At 43.6% G+C, this 15122-nt stretch overlaps 1 protein-coding gene across 1 annotated transcript in view; it reads left to right on the forward strand.

Annotated features, from left to right (window-relative positions):
- DHRSX (dehydrogenase/reductase (SDR family) X-linked) overlaps window positions 1-15122 on the forward strand; it is a 176376-nt gene that overhangs the window by 131493 nt on the left and 29761 nt on the right. Inside the window, exon 6 of the mRNA XM_015406989.1 lies at window positions 1184-1391. Coding sequence (XP_015262475.1) covers window positions 1184-1391 — 208 coding nt within the window. The remainder of the gene's footprint in view (window positions 1-1183; window positions 1392-15122) is intronic.

The raw sequence follows: 15122 nt of genomic DNA on the forward strand, positions 1-15122 counted from the left end.
AAGTGACTGGATGGCTTGCTTCTAAATTTTTATATGCTTTGGATTAATAATCATACATTCAAAGAGAGACTGTGGACCTGACTTTTTTCTCCCTATTTACCAGCTGTGGTCATTTCTATGTATGTTTTCAGTACGGCTATAAATCTTTTGAGCATTTATGGTATTCTTCATTGAAGTAGTAAAAAAAAACACAACTGCTGGTGATTACAGTGACACTGTAATTGAGCATCCATTCAGCAGTCTTTTTTATAGCCTAGTGTTGTAACAACAATAATTAAGTATATTCTGAATGCTAAAAATGTATATTAAATTTAAGTGGAAAAATAAGCAGAAGCATGATACTGAGTGACCACTTTCCCCCCTTGTGTAGTAAATTCTGCAGGCCTAAGGACATTTTCCTCATAGTAAGCCCCCATTGAATTACAAGGGGCTTACTTCTGAGCAGACCTGCTTCAGCGTCCCCCAAAATGTTCATTAAGCTACCCTCAGCTTTACCGTTGGTGTATTGTAAAATTTCTTTAGATGGTATGCAAGGCAGTAATTGCAAGCCAATGGTTGTGATGTGTTCTTGAAAATGAGGTTTGGAAATCCTAATTCAAAAAGCCTAATCACTTCCTGGCAAGCGAAATCCTACCATGAGTGGAAATTCCATAAATCTCTACGAGGTGTGCAGAAAAAGTCACAGGAACTTTCACTTAAATCTAGTTACCCTGCAGGGTGTGAAAAAGCTGTTCGCATCTCATTTCTTATGTTTGCCTTCTCCATATTATACAAATCAAATTTTCTTTTTAAAGTAAAGCTGATAGTTGTTGCAGTCCTGCCTTCTGAGAAATGGGGAACAGGGACTGTCTTTATCTAACAAAAGTCTAAATGAGGCTTCTGAAAGTCACACAACATTGAATATTAAGGCATGAGGAGTAGGGTATTCTGAACTTCATATTGTCACAATCCAAGTAAGTCCTTTACCAGTGGTAGCGTTTACATTTGCAGCCAGATTTCCCCAAAATTCGTTCCACAAACTATTCAGTGAATCTACCAGAATCATCACTTTTGCAACCAATGTGTTAAACCCATTCTAGAGCCCCACTAGAAGTGTTGTTGCTGTGTTCCCGTTCAGTGTATGGAACTAAACATTATATCTAAATCTCCCTCTGTCTCTTTCCCTCTGTCTCTTTCCATACAGTTGCTTGTATTCACCTCATGGAGCCTACGCTCAAAGCAAACTTGCCCTTGTATTGTTCAGCTATTGGCTGCATCATCTCCTGACAGTGGAAAGGAGCCATGTGACTGCTAATGTTGTAGATCCTGGAGTAGTGAATACCGACCTGTATCGGCATATCAGTTGGCCGGCAAAATTGGTGAAGTGGATGACGGGCTGGCTCCTTCTGAAGGTACTTGGGGATATTGTGATGATTTTGTTTTGTGGTGATGAATTCTGTGCATAGTTTGATACTGTCTAGCATTGCCAGCACTTTACAGACTTTTTAAAAACTATTTTGTCTATTTGTTGTGATTTATCTGTGCTAACAACAGACTTGAAACAGAAGCACTTCTGCCCCAGGAATGTTTATCTGTCAGGGGGATAGCCATCTGGCTGCCCACAGGTCACAGCTGGCCACCAGCTGGTTCCATCCTGATTCTTGCCAGTCAGAGGTGATGCTTGCCCATTGCTACTATCCTGTCTGGCTTTACTTCGTCCAAAAGCTACACATGACACATCATTTTGAAGCTGGTTGGCCAGCTGTCACTCAGCCTTTCCAAAAGCAAAGTCCCGTGGGACACCCTTCCCTTCAGCACTGGACAGATCAAAAGATGACCCATCTAGCTACCATAGCAAGACTAAATAACAGCATGTCCCAGAAGTTCTTGCATTGCTGCAGAGGTTCTGGTACATCTTCTGCTTTTGTACAGAGATGATTGTTCAGCCCAGGTGACTAAAGGTGCTTTGTGGGGGAAGTGGTGATACCATGGCCAGGAATGTCCAGCTCTTGAGCAGCTTTACTGGGATGAATGTGAAGAATTTGACTATGCCTGATACATCATACAAAAGCTGGTTAGCATAGAGAAATTTTGTATAGCTGTCAGTACCCTGTATTGCTGCTCCATTTCTTATTCTTACACTAATTTTGTATAATGTAGAGTTCTGATAAATAACTTTCAGTTTGTTGGTCTGATGTGTATGATGATTTTCTGCCTTCTTATAGTGGAGAGAAATTAGTGGAAGACTTTCCTGAATATGTTTGACTTAATAGCCCAGATTCACTTTTTACACGGTAAAACTTTGGCAAAGTGATTTTTACTACAGGCCTGTTAAGATGATATTTAGCCCTGTATTCAGTGTTGAGCAAGTAGAAAGAAGTGTACTCTCCAGCTATTGCACTTGCTTCCATGTGGTCTTATAGAATTCAGATTTGTCCAAATTTATCCAGTAGGCGTAGGCTTCATATATTGTTGACTTTCTAGATTAAATCTGGGAATCAGTCGAGTGTATGAAATTTACTTGTGTTACTTGTGGGAAGGTTGAGCTATTGTACTACCAAGTGGATGCCTGTTAGTGCGTGTAGTGGGACAAATATGTTAGAGCAAGGAAGTAAAGCCCGTCCCACACTTTCCATAGTCTGTCATATGTTTTGTCATTGTTTGAACTGGCCCCTTCTCATTTTCTTAAGAATGTGATGCATGTGGTGACAACTGGTGCTTACAAAATGAAGTGGCTTGTTTTATAGTTCTTAGTCCTTTTACCGTTAAGCCAGCTGTCCTTACTGAGAACGTTTTCACAAGTGATTTATTTATTTATTTATGATGATAAATGGTATTATTTTGGTTTAGAAACGTGAGTGTAATGGTATTGCCAATGCATTTTCTCCTTATTTCCTGACTCTTGGAATAAAATCCAAAGGGTCTTGAATGTGGTGGCACCCACTGTCCCTTCTCAGAATTTCAAAAGTGCCTGCAGACTGGATAAAGTTGGAGACACTTTGACTGGATCCACATATGCTAGATATCGTACAATCATTTAGCAATCAGCACTTGAAAAGGGCCTGGCGGGAGCTGGTCCATGGGGTCACGAAGAGTCGGACTCGACTGTGCGGCTGAACAACAACAACAACAACTTGAAAATCCAGGAAATAAATGATTACAATAGTGCAGCATCCAATGACATGCAAATCCTGCCTTTGTGGATATTAATACAGGAATAGGTATTCTGTCCATCCATGCAAATAACATGTGAGATATTCAAAAACTGGTTAAACTGTCACTTCTCAATATGTAGTGGTCAGAATGCTGGAACTGAGAGATCCAGGTTCATATCCTCATTCAAAGCTCATTGGGTGAGTTTGTGTCGACCACACTGCCTCAGCCTATCTTGCAGCAATAAATGAGGGAGGAGGAGCAAGCTGTGCATGCTGCTTTGAACTCCTAAGCAGGGCCAGCCTGTCATTGACAAATTTTAGACCGTTGCCTAGGGCGCCGGCTCAACGAGGGCGACACTCTGGCCAGCCTTGTCCCCTCCTCGCCCCGCAAAGGAAGTGGAGCACCCCAGGGCGTGCCTCCCTTGCCGGCCAGAGTGCCTCCCCCCCCCCCGCAATTCAGCAGCACTGTTCGGGGGCATGAAGAAACACCCCCCCACACCGTCTGCAGCCCAGCCTCTTCAGCCCACCCAAAGGCGCACTGAGGCTGAGAACAGCTGGCCAGGTGTTTGGCGGCGAAAGCCAGAGGTTTCCCACAAGGTCTGAAGCAGCCTTTCCTCGCCGAAGGCAGAAGAGCCACAGAGGCTTCCTGACAGGGCGGGGAGAGGGGTTTCACCGCGCAGCTTTCCCGAAGCCTAGAGAGAGAGCTGTCCTCACCACAGTCTCCTCTGCCCTGCGCCCTGCCCAAAGAGGCTGACAGTGTCACCCTGCAAGACTCCAACAGGGCTGCGATTGGCGCTGGGGGGGGAGGGGACTGGAAACTGGCCGGCTGCTGCTTGCACATCTGAGCGTTTTCCGGGAGGCCCGGAGCACCCCAAGAGGAAGGCCTGTGGGGGGAGCGAAGGAGAAGTGACCCTCAGGGCACAGGAGCCAGCCAGGATCTACGTGGGGGCCCCTTGGCGGCTGCTGCGGGACCACACCAGAAGGTAACCTCGCCTACTGTACAAAAAAAAAAACTGGAGCTGGCCCCGCTCCTAAGACGAAAGGTAGAGTAAAATTACAAAATAGGACCTGAGGATTTTCTGAGCTGGTACAATAAATTGCTATGCTGGGATTACACTCCTGATTTTAGACAAAACTGCAGAAATGAAGAGAAAAATGTTTCTGTCCTTCAGCCTTTTATGTTAGAGTTAACCCAAATAAATCTGTGCGGCACTTAAAGCTTCTTTTTTCCTAACAAAAAAAATAGTGTTGAATCTGGGTCTAGATTATTGTGCACAGCTGGCAGCTGAATTCAAAACTTTGATATGGATAGAGTGCTAATCTAGTGAAGTACATTATAATCTGTAACCGTGGGTATAAAAGCAAATTATGAATGCGCTAAAATCATGCTTGATAGCACTCTTTAAAGTACAGCTCTTGTTCTCCAGCTTGCTTATTACTTTGGAAAAATAAATACATTGTGATAAATATGAAAAGAAACCACATCTTTAAAAAAATACTCAGTTTACTTTTTAAAAGAATCCATTTTTATTACTTAAGAGTATGTTCTTTTGTCTTTTGTTCTGTGGTTTGCTTTCAAAGGTTCCCCCCCCCCTTTCTTTTCATTTTGTCTCCCCTACTAACATTAATTTTCTTTTGGAATATTCAAGTTGAAGCTAGCGCTTTCCATAGAGCTATTACAACAGGAGATTGAATACGTAATTGTTCTGCCTGCTTCTTTTGCCGTACTTTTACCTGTGCGTCTGAGTAGACAACTGGCCTTATCAAAGGAGTGAGCCTAGTACCAAAAACTTCACAGTGGCAGCCCCTATCCCCCCTCCTTCCCCCCCCCTTTCTTGTAATAGCAGTCTGGCTCAGACAGTTTTTTAAAATTTACAAAGTCATATGTTTTCTGCATTTTCAGGAGTTCCACAAGTATGGAAAGCCCTCACCTTGTCTGTAGGTAGCTACAAGGGTCTATCGCTTTTATTGTGTGTGTGGGGAATGGATATACCATCTGTTCGGAGACCTACTTGAGGTAGCTCACAAGTACAATAACATTTGAATATAGTAAAAAGCCTGGGGCTGTGAAAGGAGACCCCTTTGGAAATTTCCACTCCAGGATTCCACAGCTCTCAGTGGACTAAGCAGGCTAATTTCCCTCTCCTTCTTTCCTTTCCTGAATCTTAACTGCCCTCAACATTCTGTGCTTCCTGGGGCGTACTCAGTTTGTGTCAGGTTGTCTTTGTGTGTTTTCTTTTTTTGCTATTTTATGAAGTCATGTGTAAGCCTGAAATGTTCCCTGAGTATGGCAAGCTCCCTACTGTCTTTTTTGTTTCTTTTGTTTGTTGGCATTGATTTGACATTTGGGCCAGCCACTTTATTGTTAGATTTAGTGAAGTGATTACTGTTATAGACTTTCACTCCTAGCCCCTCAGCCACTGTTTTCTCATTGTCGGGGGGGGGTGCTCTCTATGTTCAGGCCACTAGGAGTAATATCCATTTTAAAACTTAATTCCTTTTGACTTTTAACCTAGAGAAAACTTCAGTAGCTGCCACCACCAGAAGAATCTTTTTTTGGTTTGGGTTCAGTCAGTATTACACCCAGTTTGGTGTAGTGGTTAAGTGTGCGGACTCTTATCTGGGAGAACCCGGTTTGATTCCCCACTCCTCCACTTGCACCTGCTGATGTGACCTTGGGTCAGTCACAAGCTCTGGCACAGCTGTCCTTGAAAAAGAGCAGTTTGTGTCAGAGTTCTCTCAGCCCCACCCACCTCACAGGGTGTCTGTTGTGGGGAGGGAAAGGGAAAGGAGTTTGTAAGCCGCTCTGAGACTCCCTTGGGTAGTGAAGGGCGGGGTATAAATCCAATCTCTTCTTCCTCTTCTTCTTCTTCATCTATATAACTTCTGGTCAGCCCCTGTGTTCCCCTAATCTCCCTTATATATAAAAGCTGAATGGTGGTGGCACTTCTCTAGAACATTCCACATGCTCCAGAATTGGTTGGTGCCCTGGTGTGTCACTCAGAATCTGTCCCTATCCACTGGCTGCATTGCTTGAGTCTCGCCTCCAACATTCTAAACAGTTTGCTGTTCCTCTCCCCCCCCATAGGCAGTCAGAACACAGAGGTTATTTGCATATGCAGCCTCATTGGCCTTTGCCTCGGAACACAGAGGTTGTTTGCATATGCAACTTGATTGGCTTTTGCCTCTAACATTCTAAACAGTTTGCTGTTCTGAGGTAAAATGTGTCCAATCTCCAGGTGAGGGCTGGAGATCACTCAGAATTACAACTGCTTTCCAGATGGCAGAGATCAGTTCCCCTGGAGAAAATGGTGGGCTCTGTATCCTTATATGCTGCTGAGGTGGCGCCCGTATGACAGCCAATGTGACGTAGCAGTCAGGGCTTCAGAGCATGGGAGAGGCTGCAGGTGTGTGGGGGGTGGAAAGCTGAAGAGCGAGGGGGAAATAAACGTAGGTTGATGATTGGCTGAGAAGGAGATAGGGTTGCCAACTCCAGGTGGGAAATTCCTGGATATGTGAGGGATGGAGCCTGGAGAGGGTGAGGTTTCAGGAGGCGTGGGACCTCGGTCCGGTACAAATCCATAGACTCCACCCTCCAAACCAACCATTCCCTTCTGGGGAACCATTGTTGCCACTCTCCAGGTGAGGGCTGGAGATCACTCAAAATTACAACTGTTCTTTAGGTAGCAGAGATCAGTTCCTCTGGAGAAAATGGTGGACTCAGTGTCATTATATCCTGCTGAGGTCGCCACAGCAAATTGACACTGAGTGTTCAAGGCCGGGGCACCCGCCCAGAGCCTCTTTCTAGATCTTGTTGTATTTATTTCCACAACGGGCCTTTTTTTTAGTGAGAACATAAACTCAAATGTGTGTATGCTTGTATGAGTGAAGAGGCCTGACTTTCCCTGCCTCCCCTTTTTGCTATCCATTTCAGCACCTCTTGTAGCATTAGTTGAACTGGTTGGTAAACAAGCCATCAATGTGGATGAGTTTTCCTCAAGAGTGCTCTCCCCAAAACTGGTCCTTAGATTTTAAGGGTTTTGTTTTTTTAAGCATACATACTAGAAAACACAGATATTTGGAGACTGGTGGAATAATAATAATTCTTGGCCCTGTTCATGCGAGCCCATTTGGGCCGGGAGCGGGACGGAACGGGGCGGAGCAAACCGGCGCGATCCCACCTCAACATCTGGGGAGCGTGCCGGATCCGTCCCGGATCCGTCCCTTCCAGCGTTGCTCCGCGCCAAAAAAGAACCACCTCCCAAGGTGGTTCTTTCTGAAGGGCCGCAGCAACGCTGGCTGTGGGATCGCCGGCGCATCCTTGCGCCGGCGCATCCCCGGCTCCTGGCCGAACTGCGCATGTGTGAGCATGCGCAGTTCGCCAGGCTCCCCTTCCCACCGTCGCGTTCTCCCCGGCATCTGATCGTGCCGGGGAGTGTTGCGACGCGGCTCGGGGGATCTGTGAGATCCCGCTGCGCCGTCCCAACTTTGCTGCGGCTCACATTAGCCGCAGTACAAGCGTCTTATTCCCTGCCGTGTGGCAGGGACCCTTGTAAAGTAAAACATCTACTTACAGTGTCTAAGCATGCTCAGTGGCTAAGGTGCCACATGTGGCTCTTTGATATCCCACCTTTGACTTTTCTGAGCACTATTCCCCAACATGGCATATGCCATACATTTCAGGAAAGTGGGCAAGGCCCTTGCCTGGTGTCATGATGTCAAAAGGCTTATAGTTGGTTATCCCCTTGAAACAGCTGCCGTCAGAGGTATGGTAAGCTGCGAGCCTCCCTAAAGTGTAGGCATCATGCCAAGGATGGAAGTACATGTGACTCTTTTGGTTGATGATAATTGTAAATGTGATTCGCTGTGAGCCACTGAGTATCACACGTCTAAGCATCATTCTCCCTAGGCATGGGTTCAAGGTGCAACACCTTGTTAAAAAGCTTACTGAGGATTGTCCGAGGATAGTTATCTTGCTGAGTGTGCCTTGCACATACCTTGCATGGCCTGTGAGCAAAAAACTGCACTGCAGGCTTCCATATTTAGAAGAAGAAGAAGAAGAGATTGGATTTATACCCCGCCCTTCATTATCCAAAGGTATCTCAGAGCGGCTTACAAACTCCTTCCCCTTTCCACAACAGACACCCTGTGAGGTAGGTGGGGCTGAGAGAGCTCTTGACAGAAACTGCTCTTTCTCAAGAACAGCTCTTATCAAAACTACAACTTGCCCAAGGTCATCCAGCCAGGTGCAAGTGGAGGAGTGGGGAATCAATCCCAGTTCTCCCAGATCAGAGTCCGCGCACTTAACCACTACACCAAACTGGCTCATTGAGAGGATTTCCCTCCAGTTTCTGAGTTCTCTTTTGGGGCCAATCAAAACTTGGGGTGCAAGTTCATAGTTCCCCCATAGAAGACTTTTCACAATCAATACAAAAGTGTAGATTAGGGGCTGTTTCCACCCTCATCAAATTTAGTTTCATGGGTGCATGGGGGTGCTGGGTGGTTAGAGGAGAAGACCAGGAATACTTTCAGTGCCAATGACAGGATGGCCAAATTGATGTGTTTGGAGAGTTGATTCTGCTTCTCTCCTCTGTCAGAGTAATAGTGACAACCATTGACTGGGAATGTAGCTTCGGATTTTATTGACCACCTCTAACAAATAAGCTTTATCATAAAATCATATTAACCAGTCCATAAGTGGTTCAGTTTTCTGCCAAAGTGATCTCAGGCAGTGAGGTTAGAGATAATTGCATTGAAATGCACATGAACACGCACATGCCTTTTACTGAATCAGACCATTGGTCCATCAAAGTCAGTATTGTCTACTCAGACTGGCAGCAGCTCTCCAGGGTCTCAGGCTGAGGTCTCTCACATCACCTACTGTGTGGTCTTTTTAACTGGAGATGCTGGGGATTGAACCTGGGACCTTCTGCATGCCAAGCATGCTTTGCCACTGAGCCACAGCCCTTCCCCTAAACCTTAGCGAGCTGTGCAAGTTTAGATTGCCATTTGACAAATTACATTTGTCATGTATTTGGGACAAATGAACACAAAGCATAACGTATTTTTGTTGGTCCTTCTTGCTTAAGGGGAAAACATGCAGGATCTGAAAATTAATGAACACGTCATACAATGTGGATCTGCTAATCGCTCCCTCATGTATGGTGGATCATACAAAAACCTGCCACGTTAACAAGATGTTAGGCAAAGTTTTTCTAGGGTATCAGTTCATATTGATCTTGGTGATTCTTTCAAATATACTTCTGATCTGGGAAATGCTGATCGCCACTTTGGGGTCAGGAAGCGATTTTTCTCCAGGCCAGTTTGGCTGGAGATCCTGGAGGTTTTTCGTCATCTTCTGAGCATGGAACAGTGGTCACTGCAGGTGTGGAGGGGGAGGTATTTGTGAGTATCCTGCATTGTGCAGGGAGTTGGACTAGATGACCTTCCAACTCTATGATTCTATGGTCTGCATAGCAAGTAAATTTGCAACTTGAGCAAATATTCCACATAAGAACAGTAAGAGAGCAGGTTTTAGAAACTGACCGCTTAATTTACAGCAGATCAGTAGGCATAGATCTTCATTAATGCCTCACAGAATTACTGAGCTATACATTTGTCCTTTGGTGTAAATGCATGTTGAATATTAAATTGGATCTTAGTGCATATTTCCACTGTTAAGAAATAAACAGTTTACTGGACTGAGACACAGGACTCATAGCCCTGAATCTGGAAGCACTTCAGTGATCTCTGATTTCCCTTCCTGGTGCTGCCAGAATCCTTTAGGGCTTTCTCTCATACTTGTGATGGTATTTCTATGAATCATGCCCTGAGATTCATAACATTGAGTCTCTAAGATATTAGGCAAGCAAGCTTGTGTTCTTCTAGTAAGTTACTACTGCATTGCAGACCCATTTGTATCTCCTTAAAGAGAGAGGGGTGGTGGTGGTAAAAATAAAGCACATGTCATTAGGTGCATGCGTATCTGTCTTTATGCTACTATGGAATTAATGGTCTGAACATGCAAAATTCAGTTGTCTATGCTAGCTCAATTTCATCAGATCTCAGAAGCTAAGCAGAATCGGCCCAGTTCAGTATTTGGATGGGAGAGCACCAAGCAGTACTAAAGTCACTATGCAGAGGCAGGCAACTGCAAATGACCTCTGAATGTCTCTTGCTTTGAAAACCCTGCAGGGTCACCATAAGTCAGCTGGATCACTATTCTGAATTCTCCGTCTTGTGGTTCAGTTTCCCACATGTTCCATTATTTTCTCTGACCAAGGCTTTGACCAACTGTTTCAATTAGTATGTGGATTATGTGCTCTTTCAAGTCTCTTTGGTTGCTTGTTCCTTTACTTTTGCCCTACTCCAGTGTTTTTCTACAAAACATAACTCTTTTTGGACCCAATTCAAGTGTGTTTCCCCACTACCCTAGCCAATGTGCTCACATCTCCATCTCTTAGATAACTCCTAACACTTTTGTCTCCTTTTTACTACAATTTGGAAGCCAGCATTGATGGCAGTACCCTTGTGTAATGCTCCTCAGAAGGTCTAACTTCAACACTGGGCGTTCTTTACCAGCAGCCAGTACCCTGGTCATGTTGAATTTTGTAGGCTGTAATTCCTGTATGTTTCAAGCCATCATCCTAATGTTCCTCGCAGAGACTATTCTAAACTTTTAGTCACCACACACAAAGAGTAAATTTTGGCATACATGCATCTATTTCACCGAAGAATGACAAAGCTTTGAGAATTTTGGCAGATCACAAAATGCTCTCACTTCTACCTACTATTTGTCACTGTCAGTACAACACAAGCTGTAGAGAAGAATCCATGCAATTATTCCCCAGTGAATACACTTTAAAATCAAAAGAAAGGGCAGGAACCACGGCATTGCTGACAAGCAACTGACTGGCTTTCATTCTACCACCACCCTCCTACTCCCCCCCCCAAGCCTTTCTAAGGGTTCCTTAATGAGAGAAACAATAGTCCTAGAAAATGAAGCAGGGCAATAGCTTTTTCATGAAGGCACAAACTAGACATTCTGGGACAGGTGCATGGATATTATTTACATGTCTGCCCCCATCATATAAAATGTAGGCTGTAGAGGAGAATATATTATTTAATTGAAAAAGAGCAGGGGAGAGACTAGTCTCCCTTGCTTAGTCTTTATGCTCTATATTATCAGTGAACCAGGATGAAGGTGAATGTGGATTAACCTATATGAACACAGATCAAGTTTATTTAAATAGTTTACAAAGATTCAATTCAGTGTATCTGATTAATCTTTCAGAAGCAAAATGAATATGAAGGGGAGACTCTTTGTGGTCTTAAACTTGGAGTCCTTTGGTCTCCTGTGCCCCCTCTAACCAGCACCACTTGTGGTGTGGATTTTCATTCTTCTACCACCTCTTTTTCCTCCTAATTCAGCCAGAGGGCAACTGGTGTTGGCTTCTCCTCTTAACTACAAACTCCTTTTTATGTGTGTATTTTTTTTAAATAGACCCCACCAACTTGTTTACAAATGGGGCAAAAAACATGAGTAAGACACATGACCGTCCATCATGTGTCGTTTGGTTTGATCCTGAGAAAGCAGTTTAATAGTGAACAGTAAATTTTATGTATCTTTGTGCCTTTCAAGTTAAAAAAAATCATAAGGACATTGTGGCATGTAAGTTTTCAAGTAGTACAGAATTCTTCCTATTAACAATATAATAAAAATGGTGCATATATTTTAATTATTTATTTTGTACGCTTCTGTTTGATCCCACAACCCAATGCTGTGGGTGGTTCACAGTATACCCAGTGTGTTGGCACTTTCTGGCTCTTCCATTGGCTGTACTGTGTGCTCCATCAGCCATTGGCCCGCCCGTCAACCACCACTCAAGAGCAATGTTCCCTCTTAAGCTGTGGAGTCTTGTGAGCCAAAATTCTACTTTGTGAGCTACTGAAAGTTGTGAGCGAGCAATTTAACTACTGCATAAATGAGTTTGCTCTGGAGCCATCTTTCCTGAGCTAAGACAAAAATGTGTGAGCTGGAGGCTAAAAAACTGTGAGCTAGCTTACACTAACTCAGTTTAGAGGGAACACTGCTTGAGTGCCATTGGTTGGGGGCTGGGTCCACTCCTCTCCCCATCAGCTGTCATTCCCTGTCTGAACTGCCAAAATTGCTGTGGCTCACTTTTTCCTCAGTGGCTTTTGCTAGGCATCTAAGCTTGGTTCTGTAAGTAAAAAGGCAAAGGCAGGAGGCCCATTCCAGACCTACTTTGGCCTTTGTGGGAAACTCATTGGGGCTAGTCCTGACTAGGGTTGCCAGCTCCAGGTTGGAAAATTTCTGGATATTTTGTGGTGGAGTCTACAGAAGCCAGAGTTTGGGGAGGGGAGAGACCTCAGCTGAATAGAATGCCATAGAGTTCACCCTTCAAAGCAGTTATTTTCTTCAGGGGGAGACCTAGGTTCTTGCTGTGGAAGCTGAGTAGGTGATTTCAGACCAGTCACAGACTTTCAGCCTAACCCTACCTCACAGGGTTGTTGTGCAGATCAAAAGGGGGAGAGAAGAATGATGTAAGCTGCTTTGGTCCCCATTGCAGAGAAAGACTGTACTTTTCCTCCTGGGGAACCATTGTTGCCAATCTCCAGATGAGCAACCACACAAGAATGGAAATACAGTGAATATAGTTGTACAAACAAATAACCAGAATAATTTGTCACACTGGACAAATCACACTTGAGACTTTCGTTTTCTTATACAGTTCTACTTACAATTATAAACAATACACATAACAAATGGTTTTGCCACAGTGCATAAATAACATGTACACCAGTTGAATAGTGACCTGATAATCCTTGAAAATACAAGTCTCTCTTTAGAACGATGTAGTCAGTGGCACCTGATGCAGAGAAGAGTTTCAATTAGAAAACACCCAGTGGATGGCATGGGCTCAAGAATAGATGTAGCATGAACCAAAGGAGCGGCAACAGCATGCCTAGGTTGCTTTGCCATTTCTTAGGGCTTCATCAGGCCACTTTTCTTAGTGATGAAGCCCACCCAGCTCTGTAAGATTCAAAATGACATGAAGTCTGCAAGTATATTCCAAATAGCTAGGAATCAGGATCTCTCCAGGTGAGGACTGGAGATCACTGAGAATTACAGCTGCTCTCCAGGTGGCAGAGATCAATTCCCCTGGAGAAAATGGTGGACTCTGTGTCATTGTGCTCTGCTGAGGTGGCTCCCCCAAGACAGCCAATGTGGCATAGCAGTTAGAGCTTCAGAGCAGGGTCTGCCAGACTCAAATTCTTGCTGTGGAAACTGATTGGGTGATTTTAGACAACTCACAGACTTTCAGCCTAACCTACCTCACAGGGTTGTTATATAGATTGAAAGGGGGAGAGGAGAATGATGTGAGCAGCTTTGGTCCCCACTGTGGAGAAAGACTGTGCTGTTCCTAGGTAGAGGCTGCAGGGAGGGGGAAACCTGAAGTCAGAGGGGCAGATAATGGTACATTTATGGTTGGCTGGGAAGGAGATACAGTTGCCAACTCCAGATTGGGAAAATCCTGGAGATTCGAAGGGTGGAGCCTGGAGAGGGTGGGGTTTGAGGAAGGGTGGGACCTCAGAAAAATACAATGCCATAGACTCCACCGTTCAATCCAGCCATTTCTTCCTGGGGAACCATTGTTGCCAATCTCCAGGTGAGGGTTGAAGATCACTCAGAATTACAACTGCTCTTTCGATGGCAGCGATCAGTTCCCCTGGAGACAATGGTGGACTCTGTGTCATTATACCCTGCTGAGGTTGCTACAGCAAATCAGTGTTGGGTGCCCAAGGCCAGGGCACCCGCCCAGAGCCTCTTTCTAGATCTCATTGTATTTATTTCCACAATGGGCCTTATTCCTAGTAAATCAATAAAACTATAAAAACAGTATTATACAAGTTAGAAGAACTCACCATAATTCGATAGTGAAAGTAATAGAAATACATATATAAAATAAACCACATTTAAAACCTCTTTACAACAAAAACTAAGAAAAGACAGTAAACAGCAGTAAATCACCATCAACCAAATTATAAACCTTTTATAACAGAATAAAACACACAAATAAGGAAGGGGGCAGGGAGGAATCTAAATTTTCAGACAACAAACAATATAAAGTTGATGAAGATTGCAGTTAGCTGCATTGTTCCAAAGTAAAGTCTCCCCAAAGTGCTATGTGTGAGGGGAAAGGAAGATGTACTCAGCACTGTTCTGTTTGTAAGCAGTAGTGCAGTCACCGTAGCAGCATATAGTGCTTTCCATGCATTATTCTAGCCCTTTAATGCTTTATTAATCTCCAGTTTGTTCACTTTTTGGTTGAATATTTCTGTCATTTGATTTAGAAAAATAGTTTGTTCTTCTTTAATGGCTTTCTTCAGTGTGCTTCACTTTTATCATATAGATATAGTATCTTTTATCATATCTTTTGCTTATCTCCAGTGAGTATAAGATCTAAGTACATATAACTATATTTGTTCACATTCATTGTTACCCTGACATTTTCCATTCCTGACCTTAGTGCTGTTTTATTAACCTTTTCTCTTCCTTTCCCACATCAACTTCTTCTGCTGTCAAAATGTACATTATAAACTGTTTTGGTTCAGCAACCTATGTTATTTTGTAAAGAATGAACAATTAGTAATTCCACTTATAGTAGCAATGAAAAAGAAATATGTAGAATAAAATATTCAAATAACCTAAAATTGGATTTCAGTGAAAAGCTTTTACTACAGACAGCTTACCACTTAGTAAAGTTTTCTACAGATGTATTGCTGTATATGTGATATAACTTTTTTGCCACACATTCTTATGTTTGGTAAAGGCCTTTATCAAGTGATAAGTCTTCCACATGTGATTTGATAGTATTATATTAGCAGTGCATTGTTAATTAGATTATGTGGGAATATTATTCCCTTGAGCTATAGAATGCTATATGCAGAGTCCTCTTTTAAGGA

The sequence above is a fragment of the Gekko japonicus genome, unplaced genomic scaffold (assembly GCF_001447785.1).
Source record: "Gekko japonicus isolate JY-2015 unplaced genomic scaffold, Gekko_japonicus_V1.1 scaffold1761, whole genome shotgun sequence".
Lineage (NCBI taxonomy): Eukaryota > Metazoa > Chordata > Lepidosauria > Squamata > Gekkonidae > Gekko > Gekko japonicus.